Source organism: Lutjanus erythropterus, chromosome 2 (genome assembly GCF_056507025.1).
Source record: "Lutjanus erythropterus isolate fLutEry1 chromosome 2, fLutEry1.hap2, whole genome shotgun sequence".
Lineage (NCBI taxonomy): Eukaryota > Metazoa > Chordata > Actinopteri > Lutjaniformes > Lutjanidae > Lutjanus > Lutjanus erythropterus.
The window spans coordinates 8655056-8674793 of NC_139318.1; the positions used below are offsets into that span (position 1 = coordinate 8655056).

The window sequence follows — 19738 nt, forward strand, 5'->3', positions numbered from 1 at the left end:
TGAGACACACTGAGATACTAACTCATTTTGAGAACGCTTCCACAGATTTGCCTACGTGTACTTAAAAAAACCTTTATTTTGAAATGTCAAATGTCTAACCGGATATGACTCCTGTAATGACAGCTCGCTCTCGAGACACCGGAAGTACTCCTCGGTTTTGGTGACGCTGCATTAGACTGCAAGACATGGACCGGTCTAGTAAGTAAATTACTGCTTAAACGTTGAATATAACGTTAGATATTATATTTTTGTGTTGTTTATATTTTGTATGCTGTAAAGGAAATGCTAGTTTTAGAATTAGTGAATAAAAACAGCACACGGCGCGTGCAGTGTGTTGCTTCCTAGTGTCGAGAGCTAGCTCGGCTCGTTAGCTAACATTAAACCTGCAATGAACGAGCGAGTGTTTTCTCAATGAATGAATATCGTCACAAGATAGAGTGAATTGTAAAAATGTATTGTTTCGTCTGCTCTGTGGTAATAAATAAACCAGGCGGTAGGTTAACTTGTGTGACTGTGTCCTCAGGGCTGTTCGGGCTGTTCCTCCTCCTCAGCCTGGCTCTCTCTGGAGCTCAGGCGGTCACCCCAGCACACTACCTTTCCCTGTCGGATGTGGCTCGGCTGCAGAGCCTCCTGAGCCAACAATTCACTGACCTGGAGTCCGCATACTACTCTGTTGTTGGCCTCACCAAACTCGGAGCAAATTTTCCCGATCACCAGGTAAGAAAATTATTCCATTATGCTGTCAGTAATCCTGATATAGAACAATGGATTCTTGCATTAAGCATTTGTTACATTTAAGATATCTAAATAATACATTGCATATGAAATGTTGGTCTTTGACTTAAGATTGTGTGTTTCTGTTTGTAGGCAGCGTGTCAGTTCATCAAATCCCAGCTCGACCCCACTAGTATTGACTCTCTGTTCTTTGCTGCTGAGACCAGTCAGGCCATTTCAGGATGTGAGGTATGAGAATATTGCTCTTATCTCTCCCACTGTCATTCATTACATTGAAAAACATTGTTGGAGTAGATAAATGTGTAATTGGAAAAATAATGTTTTTGCATTATTTAGAGGACATTTTTCTCAAAATAAATCATTTTGTTGGGGTGTTTGAAATACACATAACTACATCATGGTCAAGATGTTAAAACTCTGCAATATGATTAGAATTATAGTAGATTATAGGGTTTGGACAATGTGCAAAAACTGATTGCTATTGCACCAAAGACTGGACTGGACCAGTAATACTGAAATAGGACAACACAAACTGAGTGACACATCTTGTTTTTATTTCTCACAGCAACCATTCAAGTAATTTTTTCTTCTAAAGCTTAATATTAAATCAGTAAATAAAATAAAGCTTAGGCCTGATGCAACTTTAGAAAATATAAAAATGTGATCTATAAAGAATGCCAGTTTTGTTTTATTCCATCACACAATGCACTTGAGATCAAAGCTGCCACATACATGCACAGTCAGAAACACGGCCTCTGACAGGTGAACAAATCAGGAACACAGACTTGACAGACTCAGTCGAAGCCGTCATTGAATTGCAAGTGGGTTGCTTACAACAACAATAACTGTTTTGAACACTGAAAGATGGATAATTAATCATGGAAGAAGACATTTGGTGTTGGATATATCTTTATGAATTATTTTCATAAACTTTACAAAAGGACACTGCAGTTCAAGGCTGGATTGCAATGTGTTTGAAGCATTTCGGGATACAATCGCACCACAGCCCTCATGACAGCAGCACAACAGTATCCTGCACAAAAAAGTGGAAAAAGTCTCTAGCATGCAGCACTCTAGAGATATTTAGTATGTCATATGTGACTATGAAGGCGAATTTTTAATTTGCCATAACATCTCATAATGACAAATATTCAGTTGGTTTCCATATAACTTGGAAATCCCCCAGTCCTTGTGCAGTAATTATATACTACATAATCAGTTCGACCTGAACACTAACATGGCAAAGTGGATCATGCTGAACTATAATGCAAACCTAATAGTAACAAACTGTTAATGTGAGATTCTGCTTACTTCACAGATCCCTGTGTCCAATGAAACCCGTGACATCCTCCTGGCAGCAGTCAGTGAAGATTCCACCATGACTCAGATCCATCGTGCCGTGAGTGCAATCAGCTCTCTGGGTCTTCCTCTGGCTTCCCAGGAAGTTGTGGGTGCCCTGACAGGCCGCATCAACAAGGAGGACAATGTTATGGCGTAAGTGTTAGTTGTGTTGGTTTGAGAGGGTTCTGCAGTGGTTATAAGCAAATGATTTGAGCAGTCTAGTTAACAACAAATGTATGTTCTTTCTGGACAGGATCACTTTAGCTCTGCAAACAGCCGCCCGCTTGTCCAAGCAGGCAGAACTTGGAGGCATTTTGGAGGAAATTGAGGTGAGCTCTTTAACCTCCACCAGGTGGTGCTGTGTCATTGTGCTCTAACTTAGAGCAAGACTCTTAATTATGTACAGAGATTTTTGTTTTTGCAGAATAAAGTTTTAAGACATGTTTTGCTTTATCCACTCAGGATCTGACAGCTCGTTTGGATGATCTTGGTGGCATCTACCTTCAGTTTGAGGAGGGACTTGAGGCGACTGCCATGTTTGTGACTGCTGCTTATTCCCTGTCAGATCATGTGGACATGGAGCCCCCGCTGAAGGAGGTATGGTTTCTGTCTGGCAGGTGTTAGTTCAGATTTTGGCTTTTCTGTATGTGCATGTTTTTTTTTTGTTTTTTTTTTTCTCTGAAACTGATGGAAGATGTGTTCTCCCCATAGGACCAGGTCATCCAGCTGGTGAACTCCATCTTCAGCAAGAAGTCCTGGGACTCTCTGGCTGAGGCCTTCAGTGTGGCGAGTGCTGCCGCTGCTCTCTCCAACAATCGCTTCCATGTGCCGGTCATTGTCAGCGCTCAGGGCCCAGCCACAGTGTCCCACAGCCAGCCAACCCTGCAGGTGCAGATGTAGTTGCATGTGAACCTAGCTACAGTCCTCTGCATGTGTTTTTTTCAATCATCATCTCATCATGACGTGGTTTCTCTGTCTGATTCACAGCTGCTCGTTACTGATGTCATGTCTCAACCTCTGGCCTCAGCCAACGTGCTGGTGGAGTCTGCTTACGCTGTCGCCTCCAAGAGCATCATTCTCAGCCAAGCACCATTCACACTTAATGAGTATGTATTATTAGAGAGATAAGTGTTAGCTTTACGTTACTTCCACAACTTGAAACTTATCCCAAAAGTTGGAAAACATATGTACACCTGAGCTTTTTTTAACCTCATTGCTCAGCACACAGAATGTTCCAAGTGTTAAAGCAAACGATAACATCACCCAAATGTAATTGTTCTCTATTTAGATTATGTTTAACCAAGCACATTTGGTTTGTGTAGCCAACAGTTACAAGTTCTGCAAGATTATTATGACAGGTAATTTTTCATTTAATAACACCTGAAAGTGCCATTACCTGCCATACAGAGCCTTCACTCATGACTAGTAAAGATGCACTCTCACTGTAAAACCCAGTTTATTTACTATTATATATAAAATATTCATTTTTTATTGTATGTGGTACTTTCAGCAGTGACTTGAGCAACTGCCTAGTGTTTCTGTAGTGGTGACAAAACATTAAAAATGCACATATTAGTAGTTTGAATGAAACAATAGCTCCCTGCACTCTCTTGTGAAGATTTTATGACAAACTCCCTTGAAAAAATATGTACTTTTAACAATTTCTTACATGTCTGTAAAAACACATGATTGAAACAGATGCTAAAAAGCATCGTATTTCAACAGTCTACTTGTCAATTCTGTATCAATATAATCCATTAAGGTAAACCATTTCTGTACAAACTTCTCATTTTGGATTTTGTGCCTAAACTCACTACCAGCCTCTGTTGATTAGCAACACTAAGTGAGTTGGAGAAGACCATGGGAGTAAGAAATGAGCCGTTTGAATAATAAGTTTTCTTCTCACTAAAATAAGTGCTGGTTGGTGGATCGATACACTCAAACATAAACATGGATTCTACACTATTAATCCACTGTCTATCATATGTGAGGCGGTATTTGAAGAGGGTTTTTTTTGGTGGTTACCAATGTAACTATCTGGTTTGCTGCTTCCTGTTTGGTGCTAGAGAGACGACATCTACCTTCTGATAATATTTGTTTGATTTTATCTGAATGTCAAAATGAGAAAAAGACTGACTTAAGAGAGTGTGTACTGAGTTTTATAACCACTTTACAGATTACTGATTGTGGGATGCTTTATTTTCATTTTTCTTTTTTTGCCATTAGCAAAGATTTTGCCTTGGTATACAATTTATCTTTAAATGTTAAAAAATATCAAACTTGTGATGTTCTGATCAAATCAAAACAGAACTAATTATGAATTTATTTCTCTTTCAATCAATATGTCTTCATCAGTACTCCCTGGTTTTGATTGAATATATACTATTATTCTTTTTTCCTCATTTCCAGTGGCGTCTTTGAACTGAACTTCATGTCCAACCAGCCAGCCAGTGGATATTACCAGTTTACCATCGCAGTGACTGGAGATAGCCGGCTTGTCGCCAATCATGTCGAGGTGAGGTGGTGGGCAGTATGGGAGACATCACATGTAACTTGAATGGAATACATCGCCAGTGGCTCTTTGGTTACATAGTGATTTTCATACATGTGTTGGAGAAAGTGATGCAGATGTGAATGTGCTATTTGGTCAGAAATGGGAGATTATGGCTGCAGCCTATTTGAATATGATTATAGTCACTGTTTGTCTGCTGCTATTACTTGATGTAACTTTGTGTTGTGACTTTGTCCACCTGTAGCTTAAAGTGAAGGTGTCCACTGAGGTGGCTGTCACTAACATGGACCTCTCTGTGGTGGATAAGGATCAGAGCATCGGCACAAAGACCAGCAGGTTAGGAAACCAGTCTGAGAGTTGAGTCCCTTCTCCCTGACCTTAAGTAGCACGACAATTGAATACTGAATACTTTTGTCTTTTAAATGACGCAGGGTGGACTACCCTTCCAAAGCCAAGACCTCCTTCACAGCAGACAGCCACCAAAACTTTGCCATGTCCTTCCAGCTGGTTGATGTCAACACTGGAGTGGAGCTCACCCCTCATCAAGTAAGTAATCAGGGTAGAACAAAATCTGTTTGCTGTTACTGACTTCATCGGCTTTCATAGTCACTTTTGTGGTAATACAACGGTTATACTTTACAACAGCCAACCACTGTGACCAGTTCAGGAAAAATGAGCTCGTAGTCCTGTGTGAGATTAAGACCTATTAATTTTCTCTTTCTCAGACTTTTGTCCGGCTGCACAACCAGAAAACTGGCCAAGAGGTGGTGTTTGTGGCTGAACCCGACAGCAAGAATCTGTACAAGTTTGAGTTGGACACAGCAGAACGCAAATCAGAGTTTGACTCCATCTCCGGGACTTACTCCCTCTACCTCATCGTTGGGGACGCCACCTTGGAGAATCCCATCTTGTGGAATGTGGTGAGTCTCTGTTCAGGCTTGGTAACGAGATTAATTTACTGATGTGTGAGGTTGATGTTAAGCTCTAAAACTGAGTTGTAATCTTTTAAAAGGCTGATGTTGTTCTGAAGTTTGTGGATGAGGAGGCCCCTGCTACCATCCAGCCCAAGACTCTTTATGTACCCAAACCAGAGATCCAGGTAAAACTCATGTACTCCTCACTTACATCAGAATTACTACATGCTGCTGGGAAAGCAAACAGCCTGCAGCAGCTGTCAGTCCAACAGTTTAAAATCTCCTCTTGTCTGTGCAGCACTTATTCAGGGAACCGGAGAAGAAGCCTCCCACTGTGGTTTCCAACACCTTCACCGCACTCATCCTGTCTCCCTTCCTGCTCCTGCTCATCCTGGTAATATCCTAACTTCAAACTGTGCAAAATGTTTCCTGTTTTCTATGGGTGGTTTTAATTGATTGGCAACCGTTTTTTATTGGCCAGTATTTGTTCAAAATATTTTGCCAATTACAAGAGCCGATGACAAAGCAGCCAGGTCCAAAATTAACATCCATAATTATTATACAATTAAATTTTATTTTGAAAGGCTTTAAATATTAATTTATTGAATTCTGTAATGATGGTCTAAAATTCACTCAAGAGCAAGAGGTGAATTTGAATGCTTCTGTTATACTGTCTCTTTGGTTTTTTAAAACATTTCAGACAAACGTATTTTGACAAATGTTCTTTACCTCAACCAATTATTACAATTTTTCCTTACTTATAGTTTTGAGCTGACAAGATACCATATTCTTGTATAATTAGAATACAGGTACCGCTGATCATTTTCAAGCTGTTTGATACTTAAGACACAATATTGTTAAGAGTGTTTAAATAAATAAGTAATGCTACATGATAAATAAAGGGCCTCAAATAGACCCTGTGATCCACACCTGCCAATACTGTTTCTAGCAATTGGTGATCAGCCGTTGATTGGCGCACTCTTAATGATTTGATCTGTTTATTTTTTGTCCATCAGCTTAACTGTCAAACAACGTATTTATGGAAATAATGTGGAAACCATTCATCTTATTTAAAGGCACACCCAAAAACTAACCTACTTCCACTATTAATCAAAAGCTTTTTTAATCGAGTGTTCAGCTTAGTTATTGTTGTTGTTTGAGCAGTGGTCAGTTTATTTCCCAGAAAAAGCTCTTCAGCAGGAAGCCTTCGTACACAGTGAATGAGGCTCAGTACTGTGTGAACATAATGCTTGTTTTAATTTAAAATCACAAAAGCTATGGTGTATTTTTTTCCCTGGCATTTGCAGTGCTGAGTAATAGTTATTGTTGCAGTGGATCAGTGCATTGTGTGTTGGGTGGTAAACAAGTTTTCAGCCCTTTTGTTTGCAGCTCTTGCAGGGGATGAAAATGACATTGTCTTTTATTCCCCCTCTCGTCTGTAGTGGTTTAAGCTCGGCGCCAACATCTCCAACTTCAGCTTCTCTCCCAGCACCATTCTGTTCCATCTAGGACATGCAGGTTAGTCCCCGTCTGTGAAACTGAAATGCTTATCACACGTGTGATTGTTTTACAGCCTCTTCATCTCCTGTTGTTCAAGAAGATAAGTGAATTGCAGTAATGACCGTGTGTCACATTGTGCATTATCATAATTAATTTCATTCATGCATTATTCATGAAATTCCACAAATAAAATCTCATCATGAAAAATCCCCCCAATCCCAGCAGCTCTCAAACATTTAGTCAGTTTTGTGGAGATCACAACCAAGTTTCCATCCAAGTTTCCAACTGTATTTTCAGAAAATCTGCAAAAGAAAAGGGAATTAATGTCTGTTTTTATTCCCTACGCATATTCAAATTGTAATATTTTATAACATATTAAAAAGGGGTTCAAGTCGATATAAATAAGATTATTAATATACAGAACACACTATAAATGTAATTCCACAAATATTCTATTAAGTTGAGACACTACACAAGTCATTGAAAATTTAAATATACAATTTCAGAAAGCTTGTGTACAAACAATTATTGCCTTAATGTAAGAAATTAACTAGGGAAGTTTCATGGTGACATCCATGACTAGTGTCTTGCAAAACCGAATCTTACAAATGATGTCTTTAAAGGGCCCTTTCCTCAAAATTAGTTTTTTTCCCCCTCATACTCTGAGTCAGAAACTTCTGCTTCAGTAGCGCTTACAAACACCAAACTGTCCAGTTTTATTCCTGTCTATATTCTGAAATATTTTACATGTATATGTTTACATGTTCATATATGATTCATAGCCTGATGTTTATCATATTTTATTCCTAAAAACATGGCTTTTTTTCATGGCTATTGACAGTATTTTCTGACATCCAAAATTCTCTCCGTAAAAGCCACTGATGCTAATACATCAACAAAATTAAAGAAGAATGTTGAACTTGGCTTTATAGTAATGTTTTGTAAATTTATGCAAATCTAAAAACTAGTTCAGTATTTTAGCCTATTTCCCTGTAGTGTTTCCTATTAAGATTACAAAGTTGTAGTTGAAATACAAAACAAAGTAAAATGTTAATTTAATTACTTGAATTGTGTGGCCAGGACCAAGGCTGAAAGAGTTCCCTGAGCCTGTATAAAAGACTTTTGAAAAATCATCAAAATCAAAAGTAATAGTTTGATCAATTTGGGTGTTTATGTAGGCCTCTCACGATAATTATATTATTGACTTTTATATTTATGCATCTTAGGTATCTTCCAACAGGAAGCTTCCTTTCCATGAAGAGTTTCCTGTGAGCTTTGAGAGTACAATCTTTTATCCAGATTGGGTCTATATTTTAAATGTGTGTGTTCATTCAAAATTCTGATACAAAAATGTAGAAATGTATTAATGAAAATGTCTCCCTGTTTTCTCATATGGAGTGACACATTATTGAAAACATACCATAATAAATCTTATTATATTACATTTATTACGTTATATTACATTTAAATATCTTGATAGTGTATTCAGAAGTGTGTTATATCCCAGCAGCTGTTAATGTTCACACCTATTCGGTTGTTTCATTTCAGCCATGCTGGGCCTGATGTACGTCTACTGGACCCACCTGAACATGTTCCAAACCCTGAAGTACCTGGCGATTATTGGCGGTGTAACTTTCCTCGCCGGGAACCGCATGCTGGCCCAGAAAGCAGTGAAGAGGTACGTCTCCCGATGGTGCCGGGCACAAATGGTTCCTAGAGAGTCCTTAAAGCCCCCAGCCCCATTCAGACGATGAGGACTCGGGTGCTTTGAGGCCCTTTGGTAGTTCTTAGCCTTAAACCTGAGGAAAAGTGCATATTCTGTATCAGTAGCTCGTCAGCTGATCCCCAGAGGCTGATATCAATGCCAGCCTCTCTGCCAGGAGGAGAGCTCATACGTACTTGGACCTGGAGAGAAGCGCGGCAGCAAGTTCTGCAAGAGCGCTGATCTAAGTGGGCAATTTCTTCACCATCAATATGTAGAGCTCTCAAAAGGGCCAAAGTGAGCAATTTGTAGCCTGTGTCACTGCCTCACGACGTCACGCTGTAATTGTTCACTTTTACTTCTTGCTCTTACGACAGCCCATTTAACCCTTTTAAGCAAGTAGAATATTGCAATTAATGATTCCACAGATGTCAGGATTTTTTTCCCTTTCTTTCCTGCTAGTCTCTGTCTCCTTGCAGCTGGTGCCTGTGTCTTTTTAACCCCTCTATCCACACCTCGCTGTCTCTTTACTCCTCTTTCAGGATTGCCGCAGAACAAAGTAGTAGGTTGGCAAAGTATAGGAGCCTACGATAAAGCCCCCCATTTGTAACAAATGAGTCGGTCGTGCTTCCAGGCTAAAGTAAGGGCATCCTCACAGACTGCATCCACAGTGCATTTTCCATCATGGCTGGCAGCGTGCATGGCTGTGTGTAGTGCTCACTCATTCTAACTCCAGAGTGTTCACATGTACTTGCCGCCCTCCCTCCTGGTTTGCCTCTCACTCATCTCACCATGATCATTAGACCCGATAGTCTTACCAGCACTTTGATAATCCCTCCATCATGGTCTAACACCCATCGGTCCTGGTTATTCCCATTACGTTTGAGTGACATGTTTTGTGTTCATGAGTCAAAGTATGCATCGTCCAGATCTTACAGATCTGTTTACACCTGCTATTAACGTGCATCCTGGGTGACCTGATCACAACTGCATGTACATCAGTTTACACATTTGCGTTTTTTTTAAGCAGCAGCTATGGCTGAACAATGAATTTAAATTTTATAGGAATCCCAGTATGAACTGCTGTTATTTTCAAATCAAGAGGCACAATATTCGTTACAGGCAAAATGTGTCAAAGTAACATTTTAAATGTTTTCATGCCACAGAGGTGTTCTGGCCTGCACGTCATGTTGTACAGGCTTAAGCTTAATCATTTTTATGAGAATAAGATATAATTAGATATTTTTTTCAAAATAGTTCAGCCCCCTGGCAAGTTAACATCAGTAACCAACACATTCAGACAAACTTCTTTATACATAAGAAGACATATCTTAATATACAACAGTTGCCAAATACACAAGAAGGCTTAAATTATTAAGAAATTGTCGTAGACAGCGTTTCACAAAGTTTAAGTATTTCATAACTCAATAACAACATTGTTGCTACTGATAAGAAAAGACTTAATAGCTCAATCAGTACTCAATTTTTGGGGCAGATACAAATATTAGAGAGTAAAAAAATATCCATTAACAAAATATCAGCTGATGTTCTTAATTTATGTATATGTAAAATCCAAAATGACACCAGGGCACTGAAACTGTAAACTTTCACTGGTATTTTTACTCATTTAGAATTTATTAATTATCAATAAAAAACAGAACATCATAAATTAAGAAAAAACATCAAATATACATGAAAAAAAGACAGTCTACATCAGACAACATGTATGCCAATACCAATATAGCTGTGCTAGTTTAATGTATTGCATTTAATGTTAATATAACAAGAAGGAGCAAATGATGATGCTGGGGCAAAGTCTCTCCTCACTCAACAACCCTCAAAATTGTGTGATATTTAAAGGGGAGTCTGAGAATATTGCTGTTACCGGTGTGTTCACAAACATCTGCTGCTTATCCTGAGAGGTGAGAGAGCCCAGACATATAATTTGCATTGCAGTGAACCAAATGCAAATCACCTCGTGTTTCGTGTGTACTCACAGGACGTCATTTGAGTAGGCAGTCCTTCAATTACTCCTTTTCTCTACAAATGTGCTGGCTTGACTTGACTCGGTTTGACATGTCAGCACAGCACAGCAAGGATTTGCATCTCCATTAGATACGTCACAACATCCGTGGCACAACTCAACGCGTTCACAGTGGTAATAGAAATGCTGCAGTTTGATTAAGCGCGGCCCAAAGTGCCAAGAGAAAAGCAAAAAAAAATGTGGCCCAGGACACATTTGTGTACACATTGCTAAACAAACGTGGTCTGAGTGATCAGATCTCAATGCGTCATGGGTTCATTCACACCTGTACTCTGGCGTGAGTACAGTTCACTGTCCACTTGTGATTGGATCACCCAGGATGCATGTTAATACCAGGTGTAAACAGGGTCTTAAACATTTGTCATGAGAACTCCCCTGTGTTCTTGCCTAGATTCATTCTGTTTGTTCTTGAAGGGTGCACATTGAAATGCATGATCAACCCTGTACATGAGCAATTAAAGACCGGGTGTGAAATAATACCACAGAGCTTTTCATTCACCTCATCTTTGTTATAACTAATGTTTGCTTTTTTTCTTCTCTCCACCGCAGAATTGAGAAAAAATAAAGGCAAGAAAATTAAAAGAAGACGATGAAGAAGCTCATTTTTTGTTTCCAAGGAGTCATTCAACGATGCATCAAATCAGACTTTTAAACATGGCGTTGGCAGTTCAAGAATCCAGTCGACAGTTTAAACATGCAGTTTGTCTGTGTTGCCAAATGGAAGAAAATTGATATCACAGCGTCTCCGAGGACAAACACTCGCTGACAGAAACCCCTACCGAGGGCTGTAAAGCTACTGATCATTGCACTTCATCTTCCTGTGAGATTTGTTTTCTTATTGTCCAACATGCCAGTGTTTTCTAAGTGAGCTGGGATTTTTATTTGTGGTTTCTTGGTTGATTTGTGGTTTTGTTTTTGTACATTCCTCTCTGTTGTCGCTCAGTGCCCATTTCACCTCTTAACAGAAGCTGTTAGTCAATGAATTTCAGCTGATTAAAAACCACTGGCAGTAGCACTGATACTTTGATTGTTACTAACTATGCCAGTGTGCTGCCTGTTTGGTGCATCAGGTGTGTGTCCGGAGGAGCGGTAGTCTCCTGTTTGATACAGCGTTTGCGTCCCCAAGAAAAATGGTTAATAAAGAAATATGGGCAATTTGAGGATATAATGTTTTTGTAATGAAGAAGAGGAAATAAAGAATCTGAGGTGACGCCAGGTTTATTGTCTTTATTTAGTAGAGAAGAGCACTCACCCCAGTAAGTCCTGTTTTTTTCTTCAAGATCGATTATATCTTAAGTGTTTCTTTTGGAGGGATTGAAACGGTGAAGGCTGAGTGGAAAACAGACACTGGGGAGACACAGGAGAATCTCTTGCTATCTAACTGTTGACTCAGTAGAGGAAAAAGCTTTCTGACTCTTAGTCTAAGTAAAAATATCTAACACTTGAAAACACTTGAAATTCTTTTTGTTTCCTGAAATCATCTTTCCTTGCTGAGCTTCTGAGAAAGGTTAGTCATGAGAAGATATCATTCTAAAAGCTAATGAATCTTTATTTAGAATACATTCTTGCACACACAAGGAGATTTTTGTGTTTCGTAGCCCCATTAGGAAAAATCTCTGTATGACCAGTATTGAGTGGCATGGAGTAACCAGTACATGTGCAGTGTGTAAAGCTATGATATGTAACATGGCTGCATTGTTACCCAAAAGTGAACCATAATAAATACTAATTGGGGATATTGTGTAATTAAATTGCATTTTTACTTCACAAAGAATAATGTAGCATAAGAGGTGATTAATATTACTATTTTTAAAATTACTTTTTAATCTAGAATGCCAACATGATCCTTGTGGTGCACCAACTTTGGCCCACAGGTCCCACTTTGTGCAGCAATATTTAATTTAATGTATGTTTATATATAGTAGGAGTTCCCTACTTTGTCTCTCTATTAGCTAGGAGGTCCATAGCCTGAAAAAACCCTACTTTACAGGATGTTGTCTACTAAAACATGGTGTAATGGTAGCATACATAAAGAAGAGTCATAAAGTTAGTAAACTGACTTGTTAAACAATATGTCTATCTAAAAATAGCTAATTTTAGCAATTACAAACTACTCATCACACCTGATCAAGTGATGCTACAGTAAAAAACTTTATTTAAAAGTTACACAGTTTCACTTAAACTCCAGTGAGTCAGCATGTCACCAGAACCCTAAAACTAATTGGAATGCATGAATATCTTTTTTAATTTTATCAATTATACCTGCACTTTTCCTGATGTGACACATACCTGCTGTGAGAAAGGTTTATTAGGGGTCCCCACCAAAACAGGTGCCACAAAACTGACAAGAGAGTGAGAGAAAAAACTCAGCTTTATCTGTAAGCGCTCACACAGTCATGAGAAGAGGTCTAATCAGGCTATACAAGCAAAAACACCTGTGTGTAGGAGCTGTGACGCACCTTACACACTGAGAACACATTTTCTCAGTCAGCTTTTTACTACGAGTGACGTAGTTTGCTGTTTCATAACTTGGGCCAGTTTTCGTTTTTTTCTGAAGAGATTCTACTTGTTTTTTCTCTGTGCTATTTTTTCACTGGTTTGAAGTAGTTGGACCTCAGCTGGAAAATGTGACATCACATACCTCTGTGCACCAATCAGGATTCAACACATTTGATTCACAAGCTGATGATGTTGGATTCTGGTCAAACCACACCTACGCAGTCCTGATATCACAGGTGAGATATGTTTTTCAGTGTTAAACTTAGTGAATGGTACCTAAAGATTTTTTTTAACTTTAAAGAATTTACAGTATGATATTTTAGAGGAAATGTGTATATCAAGGTATAGCCTAAAAATGCTGAGATATCATTTATAAGCCATATCACTCAGCCCTTTTATGTTATACACATACTTTTTTGAAGGTTTCAGGGGCTTTAAAATACTACTAAATACCCTATCCTTTAAGTCATTTAAGCGTAAGATCACAGGGGATCCCCGTGGCTTCGTCTGCTCCGAGATGTCAAAATTAGATTTGCACACATTGATTTTATACAAAACTATTTAAAACATCACTTTTTTTCGTCTACAATAAAAACTAGTAGGCTACATAGTCAGCCACACCTCTGTGAGCTCTCAAGCTCTGTGATTCATCATGTAAGAATCGACCACCTGTTGAATTCTGTACTCCAAACAAATAGGTGGCAGCATATCATCAGTTAGCTCATTTAGCATTGCAGCTATGGTCCTAGCTGACTTGAGTCAGTTGGCCTGGACCAGGAGGTCTGAGCACAAGAGGAGAGTGGAGCTTTGGACTCCCATGAGGAGGTTGTCAGGCCTGGAGCAGGGGACCCAGCAGGAAGCAGCACGTACTATTGGACTATCGCTTCTTAAGGTACCAAGTCGTATTAAGAGACAGGATGGACCAGGGGTAGTTGGTTAGCATGCTAACTCCAGTAGATATCTCTGCAACACAATCCAGATGTCTTTGACATAACATTAAAGGTAAAATATGTAAGAATCAGCCACCTGTCGGATTTTACACTCCAACCTATTAGCTAGTTAGCTCAGTTAGCCGTGCAGCTATGATCCTATTAGCTGACTTGAGTCATCCTGGACTGGGAGGTCTGAGCACCAGGAGAGTGCAATACAAAGTGATATTACCAGGCAGGAAGGGCTAGTGATTTTTTTCCTCAAGACTGTTCTGCCTAGTCCCGCCCTACTGAGCTGTGATTGGCTAGTTCTTGTTGCCTTGACGATGTGCCCACGTGATTGCCACAGAGCATTTCTAACCTTGTGAAAGTGTCTATTTTAACCATAAACTGTATATTTTGTTTTTGTAAAACTAACCTTTCCAGGTAATTTATGTGCCTGAACCTAACCACGTATTTTTCTTGCTTAAACCTACCCAAGTAATTTTTGCGTCTAAACCAAACTGCATCTGAAAATAATAAGTCAACTAAGTTTACAAAAATAAAATTGGCATTTAGCTTCACAGGGGACACAAAGACCAGTCTTTTGTCCTGTTTTTGACAACCACACACTCCTTGCTTAACTTCTTAAGTCTTCATTCACATTCACAGCTAATCAGAGCACAGTTGTTGCTAAGTAAAATAAGACATACTATGGCGGAACAGTGTTGGAAAAAAAAAAAAGCATCTCTGTAACACGAGACATAGGTGTCTTTGACATTATGTCAAAACTGCTATTTCGTCACAATCTTTTCATTCTTACATATTGCACCTTTAAAATTCACCAGTGCCATTTTTCCACAGTCATGAGCTGGCTGCAGGTTTTCTTCACAGCTTTAATAGCAATACAAAAATGACAACATCATTTTCATCTGTAAAGAACAGGCTGGAAGAGGTATAAGAAAACAAGCAGTGATGGCTCTGAATAGTGCAGCAGCGAGGAGCTTCAATATGTCCAATCCCCCAATCTCAGTAATCTGTAAAGAGGAAAGAGTCAGGTTAGAGAAAGACTAACATGTCATTAAGCTTGAATTAGATTAGAATTTCTGAATGTGTGTTAGGCTTTATGACATTTATTCACCTGCGCCTCATGACATTCCCGTGCACTCCCCTGTATCTCTGATTGCTCTGGATGGATGTGAGATCCTCTTTATAGGTCCCTTCATAGATATCTGACTGACGCTTCATGTAGCTCGCACTTTCATCTCTGTGGAAAGAAAAAACATCAATAATTTCATGTTTCATTGTATGCTCCCGCTCCTGAAAGCATCCAGCGTAGCTCCTGTTGGGTTTGCAGCTTGAAGTGACATCATTCCTCTGGTGCTACCTACCCCAGCCGCTTGCCCATGATGGTCTGAAGGAACTTCCTGGCAGAGATTTGGCCCAGGACTTTCCTGTAACTGTTTGTAAAGATGGCGTCAGCGTGGCGTCCTGAGCTACAAGCAGAAAGTGGACCGTTTACATCGCTTCAGTTATCACATGACAGTTTTCCTGAGTAGCTTTCACAAAAAAAAAAACAAAAAACAACTTGCAGTGCAGTATATTACAAAAAATATATAATTGTTCCAGCTTAAAGGGTCAGTTCACCTAAATGACAAAAAATAACACAAACAAACAAAACGATTTAAGGTAATGATACACAAGCAGCTCCTGTGTTCTGAGAGATAAAATTTTGCCAGTGGAGTTTGGTGGCCTGGAAAGAGCAATATTTGGCTTATATAACAGTGACTTCTTGTCTGAAAAGGCTGTCTGACAGCAAGGTTAAGTGTCAAAAATATTCTCAATATAGTGTACATTTTAACTTATATCTTTTTTAGGTGGCTAAAATAGACTTTCCCGCTGACTCTGTCCACAGTAGTACATTGCTTAGCTTCCTACACCAGTTCTCCTGCTGCTTCTCCAAACTGGGGACTTGCTGACTGCCATCTACTGTGTGTAATGCACTGACTACTGATAAGTATCTTATACACCCACACTTAAAAAAAACCTGAACTATTCCTTTAAGACTGCTGGTCCAGCCATGTAGACAGTTTTGGGTAACTCACCATGCTGTGAACAATTTTCTTATAAATAAATAAATAAATAACAAACAGTCCCCATAAAAACTGTTCACAGTGAGGTCTGTAAATTATCCAGAGTAACTGATACACTTTTTTTTCACAAGGACATGCTGATGTTTATTATTATTATCTCTTTTTTAAATGTAAATTCACTGCTGTGAGCAGCACAGAAGTAATTCCATTCACCTCTGGAGGCTGATATCTCATAAACCAAATCTATCTGCATTGGTAGATACCTCTAGATGTAAGTGAGGAGGAAAAAAAATGCCTTTTTGCAGACTAGGTAAACGGACCCTTTGAGCTGTATCTCAGATCAGCCACTCTGTCCGTATTAAACTGACCGTAACTCTGCTCGCTCCTCGGCAGGACTCATGTCCTCCTCCAGCTGCTCTGCTGGACTCTTTATAGAAGATGTCATCAGGATGGACGTATCCCTCTGGCCGAACCTGAGAGATACCCCTGTTATCCATTACATTAAAGTGGAACATCTTACTCAAATATCTGCACACACATTATACCTCACTGATGTTGTTGCTTGTCAGGCAGAAGTATTGTATGCCAAAAAAAACCCACCCTGTGTGTTTTAAACTAATTGAATGAAATTAGCAGCTCTTTTAAATACTTTTCAACTGTTAAAAATTTGTAAAACCCACAGTCAGACATAAAGGGTGATCAATGACATTGATTTATATATTTTTGATAAAAGGAAAATATTGAGATACGCAGTGAAGATATGTAAATGTATTCAAATTTCTGCTCTGAACAGAAACTGGTTTAATTATTACACCGATTTCTGTTGGTGAAGATAAAGTTTTAGGCACAAAAAAAAAAAAAAAACCTGCAAAATGCTCTCACTCTTTTTAAAAAGAAATATTCTGCTGCTTTTTCAGAGGACTCCATGAATAAGCTACTGTGTAAAATGTAACATGGTGTTCTTGACCCTCTTTAGCATAACAAGTGCAGGGGGCAAAGCCATGACATGCAAAGTAACGAGTGAAAGGCTGAAAACATCATACGCTCGGTGCATGGATATGATCATTCTTTTGGCTCTGACAGAAGGACAACGTCATCGTCTCAAGTCACTGTTATGTTGTTGTTTTTTTTAAAATCGATGTTAATTTTCTGCTTTTAAAATTAAAATAACTTCATGTTTTTCATGCCACCTGTAAAGCTTTCCAACCATTTCAGCTGTTCTCTGATGCTTTGCAACATTTAATGATTCAGAGAATCATTGCAGTGTTTTAATTTGTTGATTGACAATAACAATAATAATAATATAATAATAATCATTTTAAAAGAATACAATAATAATGCCACTTTTAAGTATTTCTGCTGCAGTTAACAGGCAGAACAGCTGAATTGAGCAGTCATAAAGGATTTAAATAACTTTAAAAACAGTAAAACACTAAAAATCAATGATGTTAATGAAGAATTTGAATCTGTGAGGACTCACCTAATGGATGGGTAGAGCGGCGAGCCTGATAAAGACATGACCAGGCAACAGAACAGCAGCAGTGCAGATTTCTCCATCCTCACAGCAAGTCCTGGAGAAGAATGGACAGCCAGAATAAATGACAGGAGTAGAAATTACATTAGAAAAAAATGCTGAAACCACAGTTCCCCTCAAACAGCATCATCGCTCTGCACAGGGCACTGAAGTTCCAGCAGGCACAGATGTATGTACACCATGATGGAAAATGTCAAGATCTAATTTAAAATGTTAAAAATGATCCAAGCGCAGACATTGAATATAAAATATACATTTAACCATGTGATGTAAGAGTTACCTACAGATGTAAGTGTGAATTCAGAGAGTCCCTGCAGTTCCTCCTTATTATTTGGCGCCCTCCTCTCTCATCATCCTTCACTGCTGGGAAACACTGGACAATAAAAACCACTGGAACTGTGTTGCATCCATGGTCAGTTTATACTGGACCTGTAGCTCCCAGTCACTCCCACCTGATCACACATGTTCAACCTCTCTCTCTCCCTCTCTCTCTCTCTCTCTCTCTCTCTCTCTCTCTCTCTCTCCACTCTCAGATGATTGTCCTATTTGCTCTGTAAGAGAGACCATGTTTCATTGTTTTGTACAATGTTGTGTCCTTCAGAGAACATGAACAAAAAATGTTGACTGTTGAATTTCCTGTTTGGTCGAGCAAAGTTGGGGATTTAAATTAGGTTTTAAATTTGGATGATTTTGAAAAGGATTATGAAGGCATACTTTTTTCTTTATAAATGTCCTGAATAATGAATTGAATTCAATTGAAATGAATTATCATTATATATTATTATTATTATTATTTTTGGTTTTGTATCATACTCTGTGACTGTGATTGTTGTAGAGCTACAACGATTAATCGATTATTAAATTAATGGACAGCTTTTTTAATAATTGATTAATCACTTTGAGTAATTTTTTTAAAGAAAGACAACAAAATTCTCTGATTCCAGCTTCTTAAATGTGAATATTTTTTGCTTTCTTTTCTCCTCTATGAGAGTAAACTGTATATACAAGACATTTGAGGATGCCACTTTGGGCTTTGGGAGACTGATCAACATTTTTCTAATATTTTATAAGCAAACAGATATTAATCAAGAAAACAATCAACCGATTAGCTGACCATGAAAATAATAGTTAGTTGCAGCCCCAGATTGTTGAAAAGTATTGTATTGGCATGACCATAATTAAATACAGTGTGTTGTACAACCTTTACAATATAAATATAATAATCCAGAAGGTAAAAGTGTCAGTAACTGGTGTATTACTATATAGTATCATGAAATAACAGTGTTGTGAACAAATAATTTAAAACAGAAAGGATAATGTAGTCATGGTAACTTAGAGGGTCATGGGTCACAATGTTTCAACACCGGTTTCATTTCACATTGTTATGCGTGTAGTTTCTTTTTAATCAATTTACATTTGACAACGTAGTATTTTTCAGATGAAATAAAGAGGTTCAGTCTTTTACAGTCGATTTCATTCTCAGTTTCTTTTTTTTTTTTTCTGAATGAACAGTTGAATGAATCAGTGTCTTAAAGAAGTATTCTACATCTAACCAAAATAATTCTATACAGAGGCATTCAAAAAATACATGACAGATGACAGGTCACATTTTTCATTGATACCGTCTCTGAATCATGAAAGCATCCACTTTACGGGATAAATCGAGTATATAATTTCATAGGAAACCTATTCTCATTCTTGGACCCGAGTTTTGGACCATAACGTGAAAAATACGTGTGGACTGTATTTCTCACCAATATGTGTTCAGCTTTTAAGACCGAATCAAGAATTTTGCATTTTATTAAAAGGTCTTCGAAGCTTTTGTCGACGTCCGGAACGTTTGTTTTAGGTTTTCAGACGGACCCTGAAGTTCGACGGACCAGGGGAACTATTTGGCAAACGGACGATCGAGTTTCAAGAGAATTCTCTGCCGTTTACTTTCACCTTTGCTAATTA

The 19738-nt window shown here is 38.5% G+C and overlaps 2 protein-coding genes across 4 annotated transcripts; one reads left to right on the forward strand and one right to left on the reverse strand.

Moving 5' to 3' along the window:
- The first annotated feature begins 75 nt into the window (after positions 1-75).
- On the forward strand, positions 76-11958 carry rpn2 (ribophorin II). Of its 2 annotated transcripts, XM_084727442.1 has the most exons (18): positions 76-198; positions 524-717; positions 868-963; positions 2054-2229; positions 2330-2405; positions 2539-2673; positions 2788-2964; positions 3064-3182; positions 4486-4591; positions 4833-4924; positions 5020-5134; positions 5314-5508; positions 5601-5687; positions 5801-5896; positions 6945-7020; positions 8551-8680; positions 9247-9344; positions 11298-11958. In XM_084727442.1, the coding sequence occupies exons 1-17, from the start codon at positions 186-188 to the stop codon at positions 9296-9298; spliced, it is 1935 nt and encodes a 644-aa protein (XP_084583568.1). In that variant the 5' UTR covers positions 76-185; the 3' UTR covers positions 9299-9344; positions 11298-11958. The 2 variants fall into 2 exon arrangements, with proteins under 2 accessions (XP_084583568.1, XP_084583575.1); XM_084727449.1 differs by lacking the exon at positions 9247-9344.
- A 2964-nt stretch (positions 11959-14922) lies between these two features.
- On the reverse strand, positions 14923-18428 carry ghrh (growth hormone releasing hormone). 2 transcript variants are annotated; one of them, XM_084744051.1, is made up of 6 exons: positions 18067-18428; positions 17729-17819; positions 16617-16721; positions 15547-15615; positions 15297-15422; positions 14923-15192 (listed from the first exon to the last, which is right to left on the reverse strand). In XM_084744051.1, exons 2-6 carry the CDS (start codon positions 17803-17805, stop codon positions 15162-15164), a joined length of 408 nt encoding a protein of 135 aa, XP_084600177.1. In that variant the 5' UTR covers positions 17806-17819; positions 18067-18428; the 3' UTR covers positions 14923-15161. The 2 variants fall into 2 exon arrangements, with proteins under 2 accessions (XP_084600177.1, XP_084600169.1); XM_084744043.1 differs by having other exon boundaries at positions 14927-15192; positions 15547-15651.
- Between the last annotated feature and the right edge of the window lie 1310 nt (positions 18429-19738).